This window comes from Brachypodium distachyon, chromosome 4 (assembly GCF_000005505.3).
Source record: "Brachypodium distachyon strain Bd21 chromosome 4, Brachypodium_distachyon_v3.0, whole genome shotgun sequence".
Lineage (NCBI taxonomy): Eukaryota > Viridiplantae > Streptophyta > Magnoliopsida > Poales > Poaceae > Brachypodium > Brachypodium distachyon.
Window position 1 is genome coordinate 29,372,304 of NC_016134.3, and position 15,182 is coordinate 29,387,485.

General features: G+C 41.5%; 2 protein-coding genes across 3 annotated transcripts; both read right to left on the reverse strand.

Moving 5' to 3' along the window:
- Positions 1-654: 654 nt before the first annotated feature.
- On the reverse strand, positions 655-6,488 carry LOC100837424 (CBS domain-containing protein CBSCBSPB3). 2 transcript variants are annotated; one of them, XM_010239594.3, is made up of 14 exons: positions 6,142-6,488; positions 5,884-6,043; positions 5,201-5,333; positions 4,118-4,288; positions 3,752-3,830; positions 3,543-3,656; positions 3,378-3,444; positions 3,185-3,290; positions 3,049-3,107; positions 2,783-2,892; positions 2,582-2,709; positions 2,410-2,492; positions 1,472-1,561; positions 655-1,301 (listed from the first exon to the last, which is right to left on the reverse strand). In XM_010239594.3, exons 1-14 carry the CDS (start codon positions 6,330-6,332, stop codon positions 1,122-1,124), a joined length of 1,671 nt encoding a protein of 556 aa, XP_010237896.1. In that variant the 5' UTR covers positions 6,333-6,488; the 3' UTR covers positions 655-1,121. The 2 variants fall into 2 exon arrangements, with proteins under 2 accessions (XP_010237896.1, XP_014757305.1); XM_014901819.2 differs by having other exon boundaries at positions 2,783-3,107.
- A 6,459-nt stretch (positions 6,489-12,947) lies between these two features.
- Positions 12,948-14,729, reverse strand: LOC100845115. Its single transcript, XM_010240973.2, has 4 exons — positions 14,368-14,729; positions 14,011-14,194; positions 13,549-13,758; positions 12,948-13,402 (listed from the first exon to the last, which is right to left on the reverse strand). The coding sequence occupies exons 1-4, from the start codon at positions 14,661-14,663 to the stop codon at positions 13,178-13,180; spliced, it is 915 nt and encodes a 304-aa protein (XP_010239275.1). The 5' UTR covers positions 14,664-14,729; the 3' UTR covers positions 12,948-13,177.
- Positions 14,730-15,182: the final 453 nt, after the last annotated feature.

Sequence of the window (15,182 nt, forward strand, 5' to 3'; positions counted from 1 at the left end):
TGAACATTTCACATTAAAAGTAGTGCAGTCCAAAAAAGACCTCGTTTAAAATTTTGGCTACTTTTTGGTAACAAAGAGCTTCAATTTATTCGTTAAAAGCTTTCTACTGGCCTCAAACCAAACAAAGCCGTACAACCGCTTTCATGGGGTCCCTTCCAACTTTCCCTGGGCAAACTGTACTAAAATGAAGATGGGGACAAAGTTTTCCATAGTACAGAGACAGGTAGGCACCACACTGAGAAGTGAGGGCAGCCCAGTGCAGAGACATCCTGGAGGAAAAAAAATGTCTCACGAAGAAACCAGGCCAAAATGAAACGGATCAGGATTTTGATGAAAGTACCTTGCATTTTATGCTTCTATGGGGATGTTAAAAAAATAGATGGTGAATTTGGTGTTACTGCAACTCATGATTCAGCTATTTGACATGTTCAACATCGAGATAGGTCTGAAAGTATAAAGTCTAGAAGACGTCCTGTAGAGAAAATGCCTAAATTTGGGCATGCCTCATCACAGAAAAGGGAGCAAATGATCTGATATAATAATATAGAAAAAAAAAGATACTGGTTCCTTTCAGATTTGAAAGAAACATGAGGAACATAATCAACATAGCATTATTGTCAGCAAGAACATAAAAAATGGCAGCAAAACAATAAGTAGAAAAAATTGGGGGCGAATCACCATTTAAGAATAGGCATGAGAGGCATAGGCATTAATCTGACAAGTGACAGCCACAAGGGAGATAAATATATTCACCCGTTTCACAAAGTCGCCGGATCCTTCCCAAGTAATCATCCCTCACCACCAGACTCGGGGTGATCAAGATATAGCTAGCTATAGACAGCACATGTTTCGCCACATTCGTGGAACCGAAATTTAGTGTGCAAAATGGACCGAAAAATATGATAGTACCATGATTCCTTCCTGCGTAGCAACTGAACTCAGTTCAACAAGAACTTGAGGTGTTCAGCTGATTACTTTTGGGACTTCAGTGCATCTGGCTGTATAGGCATTGATCTTCTTTCATCATCTTAGCCAGCTGAAGAGCCAACGCGTCTGAGCATTCTGACCCTATTAATTAGTCACAGAGGTGAGGATTGGAGTTTAATTATTCCTAGCACAACTCAGACTTTTGAGCGTTTTAAGTAAACCGTCACTGCGATGCCTGTCAGGGCAACCACACCAGCCATCAGCCCGTAATGAACAGGCATCAACTGACTTTTGTGAGAAGATGCCAGCTCCGGCATGGATTGCTTTGGAACTTCAGAATTGGAACTCGACTCTTCAATGTGCAACCTCAGGACCTGTCATTTCAAGTTTTTCTCTAGTGAGGCAAAGGAGACAAGCAAATTCCCTATACACCTGCCGGTGACAAAAGCAAAAATAATCCACAGTGCAACTTTACTGAAGATGATACCCAAATGGCAGTATTGGAAGCAGACAGAAAAGTTTCCAAATCAGAGAAAAGAAATACCTTCAATCCAGATGATTTGGCATGGATCACAGCACTGGCAAGATCAGAGTCCGTAGTGAGCAGCACCCTATCACCTTCATCATCATCATACTACATAACAACAGAACGGAATATCATTGGTACTAGTGCAATCTGGATACTGTAACTCAGGGTAGTCTATGTAAGTCACTAATAATACAGTTAAGTATATATTAATTCATGGGACTAAGTAGCTAGAAGTACCACTCAAGGTAGCTAAATGTTTTTCTTTGTGTTCGTCTACTAGTTACAGGCCAAATTTCATATATACTATGTAGGTTCTCAATCAGTGTTGATGGCAACTACAGGTCTTTCGATCTTTTTTGGACTGAGAGCAGATTGCATAGAAGAGAATGGTTTCTTGAATCACAAAGGATAGCACGAATAATGGCCATCGTAATGAACTTTTATTTTTCTCTAACAAGCACTGAAGACTGTCATTTTGTATTAGAAGAAGGCATCGTCATGAGACGAGCCATACATCAAGACCTCACTACCTTATTGCACAAGACGTTGAACATAAAAGAGGCTAATGAAATCATCAGTTAAACATCTTCGCTTCGCCTAACCCGACTGCCTTATTGCACAAGACGTTGACTGACCCTACCTTATATGCTGCTGCCTGCCGCCGCTGCTAGTCTCCACTCTCCACTCATAACCAATCATGATACTAGTATGTGTGAATCCAGAACGCATCACGAATAACATGATATAGAGAATGAGGTGACATGATATAAAGTGGATGCTAACTAGGTACTTCCGTACTTGCTTCTATCTTGGAATCATATCAGCAAATTGTTCCATCAAAGTAACAGAAATTACAAAGCACTCGAATTTTAGGATTAGTCACAGGCTCCTAGGTTCTTCCTTTTGATATGCCAATGAAAAGTTTAAACACAGGAATATTGAATGAAGCTTACCAAAAGTTGAATTGGGCCATTTTCAACACTAATTCCTAATCTCTGGATTGCAGAAGACATAAGCTCATCCAAACTCTCTGAACCTGCAGCGGTGGAACACAAAATGTTGTTAGTTGGCAATTGGTACTGCAACAACAGTTGCTTCTCATCCAACTATGAAGTGAGTACGCACCGCAGGTAAATCTATGCATACGTCCCTTATGATCCTGAAGCTTAAAGGCAAAAGAATTGCCAACAACAGCAGGATAAATGCTACTCCTGCCATCTCCAACCTCTGATGGAATCACTAAAGATATTTCGCTGAGCAACAGAATAATGCAGGTAAGCATTGCATTTGAGCAAAAGGAACATCACAAAGGAAGCATCAACTAACCTGTGGCTATCAAATTCCTCATCTGGAGGCTCCAAAGCAAGAGCTGAATCCCAGAAGTTCTGCATCACTGTGTTCGCCACATCATTTGCAGCTCCAGGACCTCCTTCAGCCTTCAGATAAAAGATGTTAATGATCAAAGTTCCCATGAATATCCACAGGGAAGTGTTCTCTTTTTTTTTTGTTCTCTCAATATAACTAGAGGTAATGAATAAAAAACAACAGTTGTGCATGAAGAACAGGAACGGGGAGGGGGGGGGGGTGGTTACCATCGAAATGGCGGCATGGGTAAGTTGGAGAACATCCAAGCAAGCAACAACTCTACCATCTATTCATGGAGAAGTAAAATTCTGTTAGTTACAAAAAAAAACAAGGAACTCTTAGACTAGAAGAGTCAAGTTTTACCTCCATCAACAACAGGAATATGCAGGAATTTGCCATCATGCATTATATGTAGAGCGTCAAGAATTGAGGTGTCCAATGTAGCACAATCGGGATGTGCAGTCATTACCTTGAGCAGTATGGTAAATAACACTCAGTCTAGAATGAATTACATAAAGCTTCACAGCATTTCAAAACAGGACTGGGAGTTATAAACCTTTTCAACTAGAGTTAATTCAGGAGAAAGATTTTGTGCCACAACACGCATAAGAACATCCTTTGAGCTGAATTCCACAATAACACACCCATTAATAGCTCGGTAAGAAACATAAAAAGAAAACAACAAATAAAAAATTTATAGAAAAATTAGGGCAGTGCTTACGTAAAGATCCCTTGCAACGAATTTCCGTTAGTTATAACAACTGAATTGACGCGTAGTTCACGCATTTTTTGGGCTGCTACATAAACAGGATCTGAAAGTGAAACCGTTGCTACTCTGCAAGTTAATAGAAGAGGTAGCTCTTGTCATCCAAATCACCATTTTGCTAACAACCAACCAAGAAAAATGAATAAGAGAAGACAGATAATTACTTTGTGTTTTCTGTGATAATGGTTGACAAAGAAGGTTTGAACATCCTTTCTCTTAGAGTTTCTATTAAAGCGTAAGGAGCTGTAACCACAAATAGTCAAAATATTAGTTTGGTCAGCAACACATGACTAAGAGAAAACTGCTAATCAGGTACAATTATTAGGAAAAGTACACATATCAACCAAGAAAGACATGGTTCCAACTTTAAAGTTGTTCTATGACATGTAAAAGAAACTTGCTATTATTAACTATGCACAAATATAGTTCACATAGCCACAACATACATGTTCTATTACTTCTTATTTGTGCACCATCATGTAAATCAATAAAAAAGAAAGAGTTAGCCGGCACAGGCTACAACACAAGACCTGTGAAGTTGCCTCCTAATTGGCGCTCAACCCCTTCTACAGCAGCTGCAAGTGCACTTCCTTGTTCTGCTGCCTTTTCCAGTCTTGATATTGCATCATACATGCATTTTGCAATATCCAGCATGGCGATAACCTCACCATTTTCAACCACTGGAAGGTGTCTAAATTTCCCTGAAACCAGAAAATACCATGTTAATTTCCATGAGAGGATGCAAACGTCTCTAGAAGTAAGCTTTATGTGAAGAACATGAGTACACTCATCATCAACATACATACATCTGTCCTCACAAAGCTAAAGAAAATTAGATATGTAACCACATCTAAAACACCCATTTAAAATTTCATCAGAAGAAAAATAGAGCTAGTCCTTTCATTAGGCCACTTTTCAGTTGGAAATTTCAAATATATACAGATTTATTAAGGTGTCTCCAAGTTGTAACAATCAGAACGCACCAAATAGTTCACCTCGAACCATAATTCATAAACATGTTAGTTCCTAATGTTTCAATTACTTCTTTATTAATATGTCAATTAATATTCTCAGTATACACAAATCACTAGGATTTTCTACTGGTCATATTTCTCCCAGTTTCTTTTGTAGAATCTTAACTTCTCGAAAATTATAACTTTGTTGGTTTTTTCGCCATTCATGATATGAGTTTTGAATCCAGATCCATCTTCTTAGGAGTTATGACTACTAAATGCTAATGCATAGGGGATTGAAGCTTTGCATAGGCTAAACCTTTAAAAAAATAATCCTAGAGATTTTTTTTTTAAAAAAGCAGTGAGAAACCAAATAACGAAAAAACTCAGAGTTATTGCAATAACATAATAGGACGAGAAATATGGAATATTTTTAGGTAAAACTTAACAAACTCTAAGAAATGAGAAAAAATGGGAGGAGAATAGTTAATGCAGGGTCTTTGACTCTTGCTTAACCAGTCTGAAAGAGGGAATGCATTGTAAGCTGTGACGCTGAAAGATCTTGCTGTCGATTCAATATCTTAAGGGACTAAATTATGGCAAGTGGAAAAGAGACATGCAACAAGCTGAAAGTTTACTGATCATTATGGCAACAATTACCTTGGACCATTTTCTGCAGTGCCTCGATAGCAAGTGTGTCAGACGAAACATACAGAGGGTTTCTGGTCATGATCTTGGAGATGATTGTGTGCTCAACGCGCAGCCCCTCGGCAATAACCCTTGTGGCTACGTCCTATATCAGAATACAGAAGAAAAAGAAGAAAAAGCAGAGCATGTCATTCATCTCAGAAATTCTAAACTGGCAGTAACCATTTCACATGTAGCAGTCACAGAGACTGCTGAACCAGTTCCAGAAATATGGTTGCACACATTCATGCATCAATGAATCAAATCAGCTTACAGACCTTTACCAGATATAGACTAAAACCACTGTTCCTAAACATCCCCCTTTTAAATCCAAAATAAGTGAAAACAAGCATACAGCATCAGTTTGAAATTCGAAGCATTACTCATTAAACAAGAACAAAGGAACACAAACATAGTCCAGTCATAAACTAAAGCTGTACTATTAAATAACAATCAAAGTACCCTAGACAAGCCATTACTCTAGCCACTCATTGCATGCAGAGTTACAGACACAAGCAATCTTTATTAGGGCACGTAGAGTACAGTTGAAGACAGCCCACTGTTAGTACCTAGAAATACCCTACCATTCCATTCGAGCTCGAAAACCACTAGACAACAACAGGCAACGAGGATCCCCAGACAGAAAAAGAGGTCACCTTGTCTGTGACAATGCCTGAGAGGAGGCCGTTGGCGTCGGTGAGCAGCACGGCGTCGACCCGCCTGGCCGCCATCCGCCGGCACGCCTCCGACACCGTCGTGCCCTCCGGGATCGTCAGCGCCTTGGACAGCCGCAGCTTCTTCACCGTCCTCTCCCCTCTGACAACAACCCCAACATTTTTTTTTCCCGTCAGAACTTCCATGGAAAGGAGAATTCAAAAAGGAGGAAAGAACTTTCGGGGGCTTAGTATCATTACGCGGCGTGGTTGGGAGATGCGGGCTTGGAGGAAGGAGCCTTCCCGTTCCCATTCCCGTTCCCGTTGCCGTTGGCGGTGGTGGCGGCGGAAGCGGAAGCGGAAGCGGAGGAGGGGTCGTCGGACTTGCGGGAGGAGGCGGCGGACGGCGGCCGGCTGCGCGTGCGGCGGCTCTGCGCCACGGCGGTGTTCATGGCGGCGGCGGAGGAGCAGGGGAGCGTGTGAAGCGCTAATCAGGGGTTAGACTGAGGTGCGGGGATCGAAGAGGGAGGCCGGCGGGGAGGCGGCGGCGAATGTTGGAGGAGGGAGGGGAGCGGTCGCTGTAGACTTCTGTGTGGGTATTCGTGGTGGAGGCTTTTTACGTTCCAGACCTTCGATGCTGCATTATTTGAGTTAAGACGTTCGTCGTGTCATGCTTCAATGCTTCGTGCTTGGTGCATAAATGATAAAAATAAATACAGAAATAGGAGTACTACTTGTAAGTACACCGTATAATAATTTCAACCATAAATACTTGTACATTAGTATAACGGAATCAGGAGTAAGTAAATATCATAAAACCCGACCTTTGAGGCTTCTGTATCCCAAAAATCAAATTTACGAGGATTAAATCACATAACCACATTTTTAGGACACAATATAACAACTTACTCAAAACTCAGTATTAAGAGGTTTTATTTTCATTTTTTTGGTGGGGCCAATTGGTGGGCCTTATGTGGAGCTACAAGTTGCTACACTGGCCATCTAACATGGAGGAGACCTAACCTTCATTTTCTTGTTGCACATTTGCCTTTTCTTATGTGGCAAGATTTTCGAAAAAAAATTTGATCGAGCGAAACGATAACATAGATGGCCATAAAACATTAGTCAGAATACTGGACGACGAAGGAGGTACAACTAAAGTAGGTATCATACATGGAAAACAAACACTAGTGTCGAAGGAGAACGATGATGACCCTCGTTTTGGATGGAGTTGTGGCATATTTGCAATTAGTTGGAATTCGTACACCCGGATCTATGTAAAGCCAACGGCTATTTAGTATTAACAAGAGACAGGATGCAGCAAGCATACATCTCATGGGTCGTTTTTGTGATACAAAATCATGATCATTGGATGATCCATGTTCAAACGGCACTTATTAATGGAATAATCATTGGCTCATGTTTTACTTTGAAAATAATAATTAAAACAACATATATTGCAATGGAAGGAGCATTCATTAATTAAAAAGGATGCTATTTTTATCACACCTTGCAAACAATGTTGCTTGTGCACCCGTTCTTCACGAGCTCATAGTGAAGTAGCGAACCAGCCGCGGCAGAAATTAATCAGTGTCCTTGACGCCACAGGGACGTCCTCGTGATAACGTGACTCAACAGGGTGCAAAACGGAAGTTGATGCCATGATGATATCGGTGGTATACGTATATCAACTTGTACGCTTCCCAGTTGACTGCGACCGGCCTGGGGAGTCACCGGACGGTGGAGCCAGGTTCTGACAGCTCTATGGGTCCCTTTCCACGGATTGGCTGGGTGCGCTCGTCCTGGTAGCTTTGTCGCGCCGCATCGAGAGAATCGATTCGAATTCTTCCCACGTGCGTAATATTCAAGCACTTTTTTCTCCTGTTTTTTTTTTAAGAAATTGAAAGCTGCCTCTCGTGTGGCCAATTATAGTTGCCAATGGGCCATCGTTGTAAAGATGGGCCTTTTGAGGCTTCATTTATTTTGCTTTGTAGATTGGAGTGGGCTGAACAACACATATACATGCGTATGCACTGGATCTGTCGGGCCACATTCTGGGCTAAGCCTTAGGCCATCGACCCCTTCGGCCCTGTCTGTCGTCTCATGGCCGTTCCTGAGTTTCCTTAAACAACAGCTAATGGCAGTGCATAAACCCTGTACTAGCCTAATAAACAACTACTACTACGTTGGATTTATGCCGGCTGTCAAAAAAAAAGGTTGGATTTATGCCGATACTCTCGTTTTTTTTTAATGTTTTTGGTTGATTGTATAGAGCAATCCGGGCCAATGCATTTTATGAACGAGGAGTATGTGTGAGGGTGGAATTAGCTTGCGTTCGACAAGATTGTCCAGAACATACTCCGTCAGTTCCGTATTAAATTGATGTTGTGGAAAGCTAAAAAGTCGATCAAATATTTTGGAACAGCGGTAATACTCTAAAAAGCATAGATTAAGCTACTCTAAAATGTAATCTCTATTGGTGTGTGGGTCTTATTTTCTAATTTCCAACATGAAGTTCCATACTGCTGATGATTTATGCTGCGTACAGACCAATCGAGTGGATGTGTCTCTCAGAATTAACAAAGAAGCCCACAATGGTCTTGTCCGCCGGCGCGGTATAGCGAGTAGAAGGTTGGTTCCTCGGTGCTCCATAAGGCCCATACGTGGCCACGTCGGTGATAATTAGAAGTTCAACTATATAATCGTCCAAAGTTGCCACTGATATTTCCTTGACAAACTCGGAAGGGCCAAACTTGATCTGCAGATAGCATAAAAAGAAACAAAACATTACTGAAGCGGTCATGCAATTTGCCTATAAATTAGTTTTATTGAGCTGCCATTTTCTTAACGAACCAATAACATCGAGTGAAGGGGATAAAAATATATATTTAAACGCGCGCACCGTTCATGTACTATAGTGAAAGTCATCGCCCCAATGACCTGCTGTGTGAACCTGCCCATCTTCACCGATGTAAGTAAATGAAATTCCATCAACATTACTCCCACTCCAGATTGTCACCGTTTCTAGACGTTGGGGTTTTCCTTCCATTTCTTGAAGGGAACCGCCAGTTGTACCCCATGGTGAAAGATCGGTATGGTTGGGTAGAGGGGGGTGAATAGACGACTAACAAATTTTAATCTTTTTCTTTTCTAGAAAGATACAGACACTTAACCTAGGATTTACTAAATTCTCTAAAAGTAATGCAACCCTAGGATGAAGTGCAATAGCCGAAGTAATAGCCGAAGCAACTAGATAACAAGAATGTAAAGGATAAGAATGGATACCACACGAGAGACGAAGATTTCACCGGAGTTCCACCGATTGGGGTAGGTGCACGTCTCCGTTTGGAGGAGTGCTCTACCACAAAGGTAGAGACGCCACAAAAGCTCACTCTATTCTCCTCTCACGGCACCACAAAGGTGAGTGAGCTCCACTAATGACTTCCTTGAAGGCGAAGACCGAACCTTTACAAACTTGACCGGGGCTAGCTCCACAACTCAATTGGAGGCTCCTAATCTAATCCTCAAGCTCCACAATCCCCAAGGAAAGAGCTCAAGGCAACCACTTCCGTCTAGGGCTCCCAAATGCCTAAGAGAAATGAAATCCACAAGAGAAACAAGGAGAATCAACTTTGTGACTTAGTGAAACCCTAGATCTAGGTCTTCTCCTTCAATTCTCAAAGAATCAACAAGGAGAAAGCTTTATGGAGGGAGATCTAGTAGAATGAAGCTTAGGGAGTTCTTGGGAGAGAGGGGGCTGTTCTTTGCTTCGTGCTCGGGCAAAAAAACCGTTGGGGACGAAGGGGTATTTATTTGGACTTCACAAAATCTAACCGTTATGCACCGCGATTCCCAGGGGCGGAACTTCCACTGGTCACCGGAAGTTCCGGGTGACAGGAAGTTCTGGCCCTGTTCCGGCTGAACTTCCGGAAATCCACAATGGATTCCAGTAGCGTTGCGGACCTGGTCCAGAGGTTGGGCGGAAGTTCCGGTCTACCGGAACCCCACCGGAACTTCCGGACCTGGGCAAGCAAATGCACATCAGTTAGGCTCTATAGTTGGTTCTCTCTCACTTTTTGGGTAGGTTTTATGTGGATGCAAGATGTTTGTTTGTGTACGTGAAAAGCAATTCACCCATTACCTTCCCATGTGGACTCCCTCTTAATAGTACGGAGTTCCAACGACTCAATAACCGAAAAACCCGCTACCACTACTCTTCGTCTTCCAACTTGAGGGCATCGAATCGTTTTGCGCCATTTGATATCAAATCTGAAATACTTAACGCACGATTAGTCCACACCACACGTTGTCATCACCACCAAAATTAACTAGGAGAGAAATGCCCTTTCACATGACCCCACCTTTGTTGGGGCCGGAAGTTCTATTTGCACATATAATGGAGTGAGCAACCATTGATATGCAACAAATAGTGTGGGAGTAAAAGTATAGACATAGACAAGAGATTATCTACCGAAGTTTTCGTTAAACTTGTAATCAGTTCTCTCCATCAACATCGGGAAGTAAAGAAATTAAAAGAAAATTAAGATCGAATTAACCGACCGACAGTTAACACCGACACACCAATTGTACGTAGTGCTCCACGTACCCTTCATTGTCTATCACCACGGAACATACGCACCCTTTCTTCTTCTCACATGTGCATCTACCACCACATCTCTACCTTGCTCACCCTAGCTATAGCATTCCTCCTAGACCACTCTATATCCTGTAATCCATTGACACGGTGGTGGATGCAGGTTGTCAATACCGGTACGGCAGACAGTGTATGAATTTTCAATATTGGCCGGTGGGCCAAAGACACTGGGATTCTATTAATTTCTTCCTTTTGTGTTGATAATTTCGACCAATGTCTCGTTCCATGCTTTGCCACCTTGTGTTCTTGGGGCTGTTTAGATTTTACTGTAACATGTTCCGTTCTTAATTAGTATAAACCTCACAATCTGCAATTCATATTTTCCTCCATGCGGTCTATAGGACGTGGACAGTACGCAGCTCCACTATGGTTCAACATGGACACGGCTCATATATCCTAGCTAGCGGTTAGAAACTAAGTGCAAAAATAGTTACACTTCAAAACGTCAATAAATGGAATTGTTCTGCATGACTGTTGCAGTCTGAGTCTGTAATGCTATATTAATGACATGTGTTGCACACATCCATGCATGTACTTAGTCACCCGGCCTGATAAATAATCGATCAATCAGTCAACAAGAAGAAGATGGCAGGAAGGTACAGCGAGCCACAGAGAAGGAACAGATCGAGGTCATCACCATGAAAGCAAGAATTAAGATCGAGATGTGAGAGCCATTGCCAGCAGCGGTTGGCACTAGAGACGTGGATGAACCAGCATTGGGGCTATGCATCGACGGAGATCTTTTTATTACGACCTCTTTCATAACATATAGCAAAGGGAAGAAACAACTAACATCAACTAAAAAAGTTGGCACTGTTAAACGTGGGCCAAGATCTAGCACATTTAAATTAGTTTGATCATAACTAAAAAAGTTCTACCAGCCGCTTTCATAAAACATAATTGAAACCAAATGTGCATGACAATTTCTGCCTTGATTTGTTTGTTGAGTCAACTCCATTTCCTTTCATCTACAATTTAGGGCCAACTTGCAAAATACCTTGAGTATTTGTTTGTTTTAGTCATTTAGCCTTGCGTTACACGTAATTTTCTCTAAACTAAGAGTTAATTGTAGCATGACCGTTTTGGTACTAAAGTAGAATATCTCTCCTATTCAATGAAAGATATCTACATGCATCCTATAAATTGCTGCAACACTTTGCGTTGAAAGAATGTATGCTTGCAACTAGCAACATTGCATTGATGCAATAACCACTATAGCCACGCCACAATACTCATATATATGCAACGCCAATGATAGTTGCTTCTATGCCCTATTACTACGTCACATTGATGGCAAAAGCCCCTAGGTTATGGCAACGTTTAAAACATGTATCTGAAATCTATAGCTACGGCACCTTTACCATCGCCTGCCAACACTTGCGTTTTGCTGCGATATCTAAATATTGCAACGAAAAGGGACATTTTGCAACTTTTTTTTCCCGTGGCCTCTGGTGGATTCGTTAGTAGTTTAAATTATGGATCATCCTATTATCATACATCAAGTCATATCCTTCTTATAATGACTAACCTTGAGAATAATATTACGATGAAGAGTTTATTATTGGACAAATGCCGGAGACTTTGCATGCTTTTTTTCTTATGATTTTTAGCAATCTACAATAAAGAGGATTAATCATTTTACTTCATGTGTCTAACCTCATTACACTTCTAAACACATTTCTTTTTTGCATCCTATTTACACAATAGGGTAAGTATCAACCTTGCGGATGTTGATATGTTAAAAACACACATAGTACTTCTTGAAGTTCGATGAGGAGTTTTTCCTAAAACCAATAAAACAAACAGAACCTCGCTGCTCCCCATTCGCTAATTGATGTGAATATGAGATACCGGTGTATGCTATACTGTTGGTGTATGAGATGGATGGAAATAGTTCATATGTATGGGATTCCTTCGATGCTTGTATATCTGTGTTTGGGTCTAGTGTGGATAAGTATAGATGGATGGCAATGGATTTGTTCATTCAATGTGTATTCATATGTATGCTTGTTGTTCATGTATATAGATGGAGCAAGAAAAACAGAACCAACCCAAAGCAAATTGGGATGCAACCTGCTGCCAGTGCATTTTGTGGGACATAGTGTTGATCACTTCAAACTTCACCAGAGCCAGCTCCATCAGGGTCAAGAGCTAAGTATATTGTAGTTTTGTGTCTCGACGCGAAATTAAGAGGATTCATGTTTCCTTTTTACTTGTGTATTTAGGTGCACCTCCACGCCTGCAAATTTATTATCCCCGGCAGACGATAGACTTTTCATTCTTCAAAAAAAATATCTCGTGCCAGTAAATCCTCTCATGGCAAGCGTCAGGAACTCATACAAGAAACTCGAGAAACACAGAAAGAAAGCTCATTCAACATTATCATCACTTTGATGCCGATAAAAACAATGTATGGGATAAATTTATTTTTGATGGAACATAACATACAAAGTGACAACAAATCACTGATGCAAAGATGGCACGGGAGGACCCTAGCCATGCATACATTTTATTCCTAGAACTTGGAAATTAGAAGCACAACTGAAAGAAACATGTCACGGCAGTCCTAGCCATAATACTTGTTGTTCGACTAGTGGAAATTAAATATGCCACAACAACATGCAGTTCCATACTGATGATGATTTATGCTGCGTAGAGACCAATCGAGCGGATGTGCCTGTCAGAATTAACAAAGAAGCCCACAATGGTCTTGTCCGCCGGCGCAGTATAGCGGTTAGCAGGTTGGTTCCTCCGTGCTCCATAAGGCCCATATGTGGCCACGTCAGTGATAATTAGAAGTTCAACTATATAATCGTCTAAAGTTGCCACTGATATTTCTTTGACAAACTCGGAAGGGCCAAACTTGATCTGCAGATAGCACAAAGAAAGAAACAAATTAGACAACACTGAATATGGTCATCCAATTTGCCTATAAATTAGTTTTATTAAGCTGGAACTTTCGTAATGAACCATTAAAATCGAGTGAAGGGATACAAATATATATTTAAACGCACCGTTGATGTACTATAGTGAAAGTCATCGCCCCAACGACCTGCTGTGTGAACCTGCCCATCTTCACCGATGTACGTAAATGAAATTCCATCAACATTACTACCACTCCAGATTGTCACCGTTTCTAGACGTTGGGGTTTTCCTTCAATTTCCTGAAGGGAACCGCCAGTTGTACCCCATGGCCCCACCTTCGTTGGAGCCGGAAGTTCTATCTGCACATGTAATGGAGCGAGCAACCATTGATATGCAACAAATAGTGTGGGAGTAAAAGTATAGACATAGACAAGAGATTATCTACCGAAGTTTTCGTTAAATTTGTAATCAGTTTTCTCCATCAACTTCGGCCGAAGAAATTAAAACGACCAAATATTATACTTTAGGATGCGCATGTTTGTAAATGTCTTGAGCAAAAGTTGATGAGAATGTGAATAAAAGACGAGAATAGGAAAGAATGTTATGCTCACGTTCTTCATGCGGCAGAACGCGTCGATATTAAGCTCTTGCATTTCCCCATTAGTTATGTCGGAATGAAATTTTCTCTCGATGACACCACGTGCCATTGAAAAGGCGCCGGTCCCGCCAACGATAGCCCACTCACCTTGTTTCTTGGCCATTACTCCCATTACCTCAAGCGCGGACTCCTTGAACCTATGTAATTGCACCGAAAAATATCATGCAGGTACCCAAACATATCTAGCTAATATTATAGTGCATGACAAGTTAGTTTGTCGACTAGCTACGTATATATAGCTATCCACGCTGCCTGCCTAGCTTACTACAAGGTAAAAACAAAGTTCAATGGAAACTTAATTTGAACATACCTTTCATTCTGGAACACCATGGTGAATGAAATGTACCAGCCAGCGGCATTCATATGCATGCCTTTTGCATGGGCAACTACCTCCGCGTCTGGACCCACACCGTCATAGAGCGCCCAATTGTTGACGGCGGTCTGACCGAGCCTAGTACTATTGTCTCCCCTTATTATTTCTAACTGGTTGGCACTTGGCCCAGAAATGATGCGGCGCAAGTACAAGTTGCTGAAGTTAAGCCTAGCATTCTCCACAAGATCACCGTAGCAACGGATGACCTGGAAGCTGCTGGAGGATTTGGCCATGGGTGAGTGCTGGGAACTAGCTAGCTAACTGTCAACTAGGGTATGGTCTTGCTAGCTTGGCTAAGTTTGGTTGTTTGCTGTGTAAAATGCAGCAGATGGCGAGGGGTATTTATAGGACCAGAATCAGGGAAGCCCATCCATGCACCACCTTCTCTATTCCTGTTTACTTGGAGTACTGCTGTTTTCATCACATGCATTAGGATTCAGGAGCGGCTAGTTCAAGCACAAGATATGATTAATTAGAACATCCAAGAGAAAGCGCGTGGCACTTGCTTAAAAGAAAAGAACCGACAAAGAGTATCATTTGTTTCAAAGATAAGTGAGCTTGTTAATCACATGATCAATTAAATGGTGACATGGATCGATAGACTTTAGACGATTTTACTGAGGCACGTGATTCAGTAATTAAGATCTCATTTTGTCGGCTATGATATTAAAAGCATATCTACCAGAGATGCCAACGTGAAGTCCCTCTGGAAACAAAAAAATATTTACACCAGCTGCTGTTGGACATTTGGA

Bases quoted from the DNA above. Each gene is read 5' to 3' on its own strand.
- LOC100837424 (XM_014901819.2), bottom strand. From the start codon at position 6,332: ATGAACACCGCCGTGGCGCAGAGCCGCCGCACGCGCAGCCGGCCGCCG. The intron at 2,710-2,782 runs GTTAGTTGATGC...TCTGTTGCTCAG, and splicing joins GAGGAATTTGATAGCCACAG to CGAAATATCTTTAGTGATTC. The intron at 1,562-2,409 runs GTAAGCTTCATT...GTTGTTATGTAG, and splicing joins ATGGCCCAATTCAACTTTTG to TATGATGATGATGAAGGTGA.
- LOC100845115 (XM_010240973.2), bottom strand. From the start codon at position 14,663: ATGGCCAAATCCTCCAGCAGCTTCCAGGTCATCCGTTGCTACGGTGAT. The intron at 14,195-14,367 runs GTATGTTCAAAT...GCAATTACATAG, and splicing joins ATGGTGTTCCAGAATGAAAG to GTTCAAGGAGTCCGCGCTTG. The intron at 13,403-13,548 runs GTGCGTTTAAAT...TGCTATCTGCAG, and splicing joins TTCACTATAGTACATCAACG to ATCAAGTTTGGCCCTTCCGA.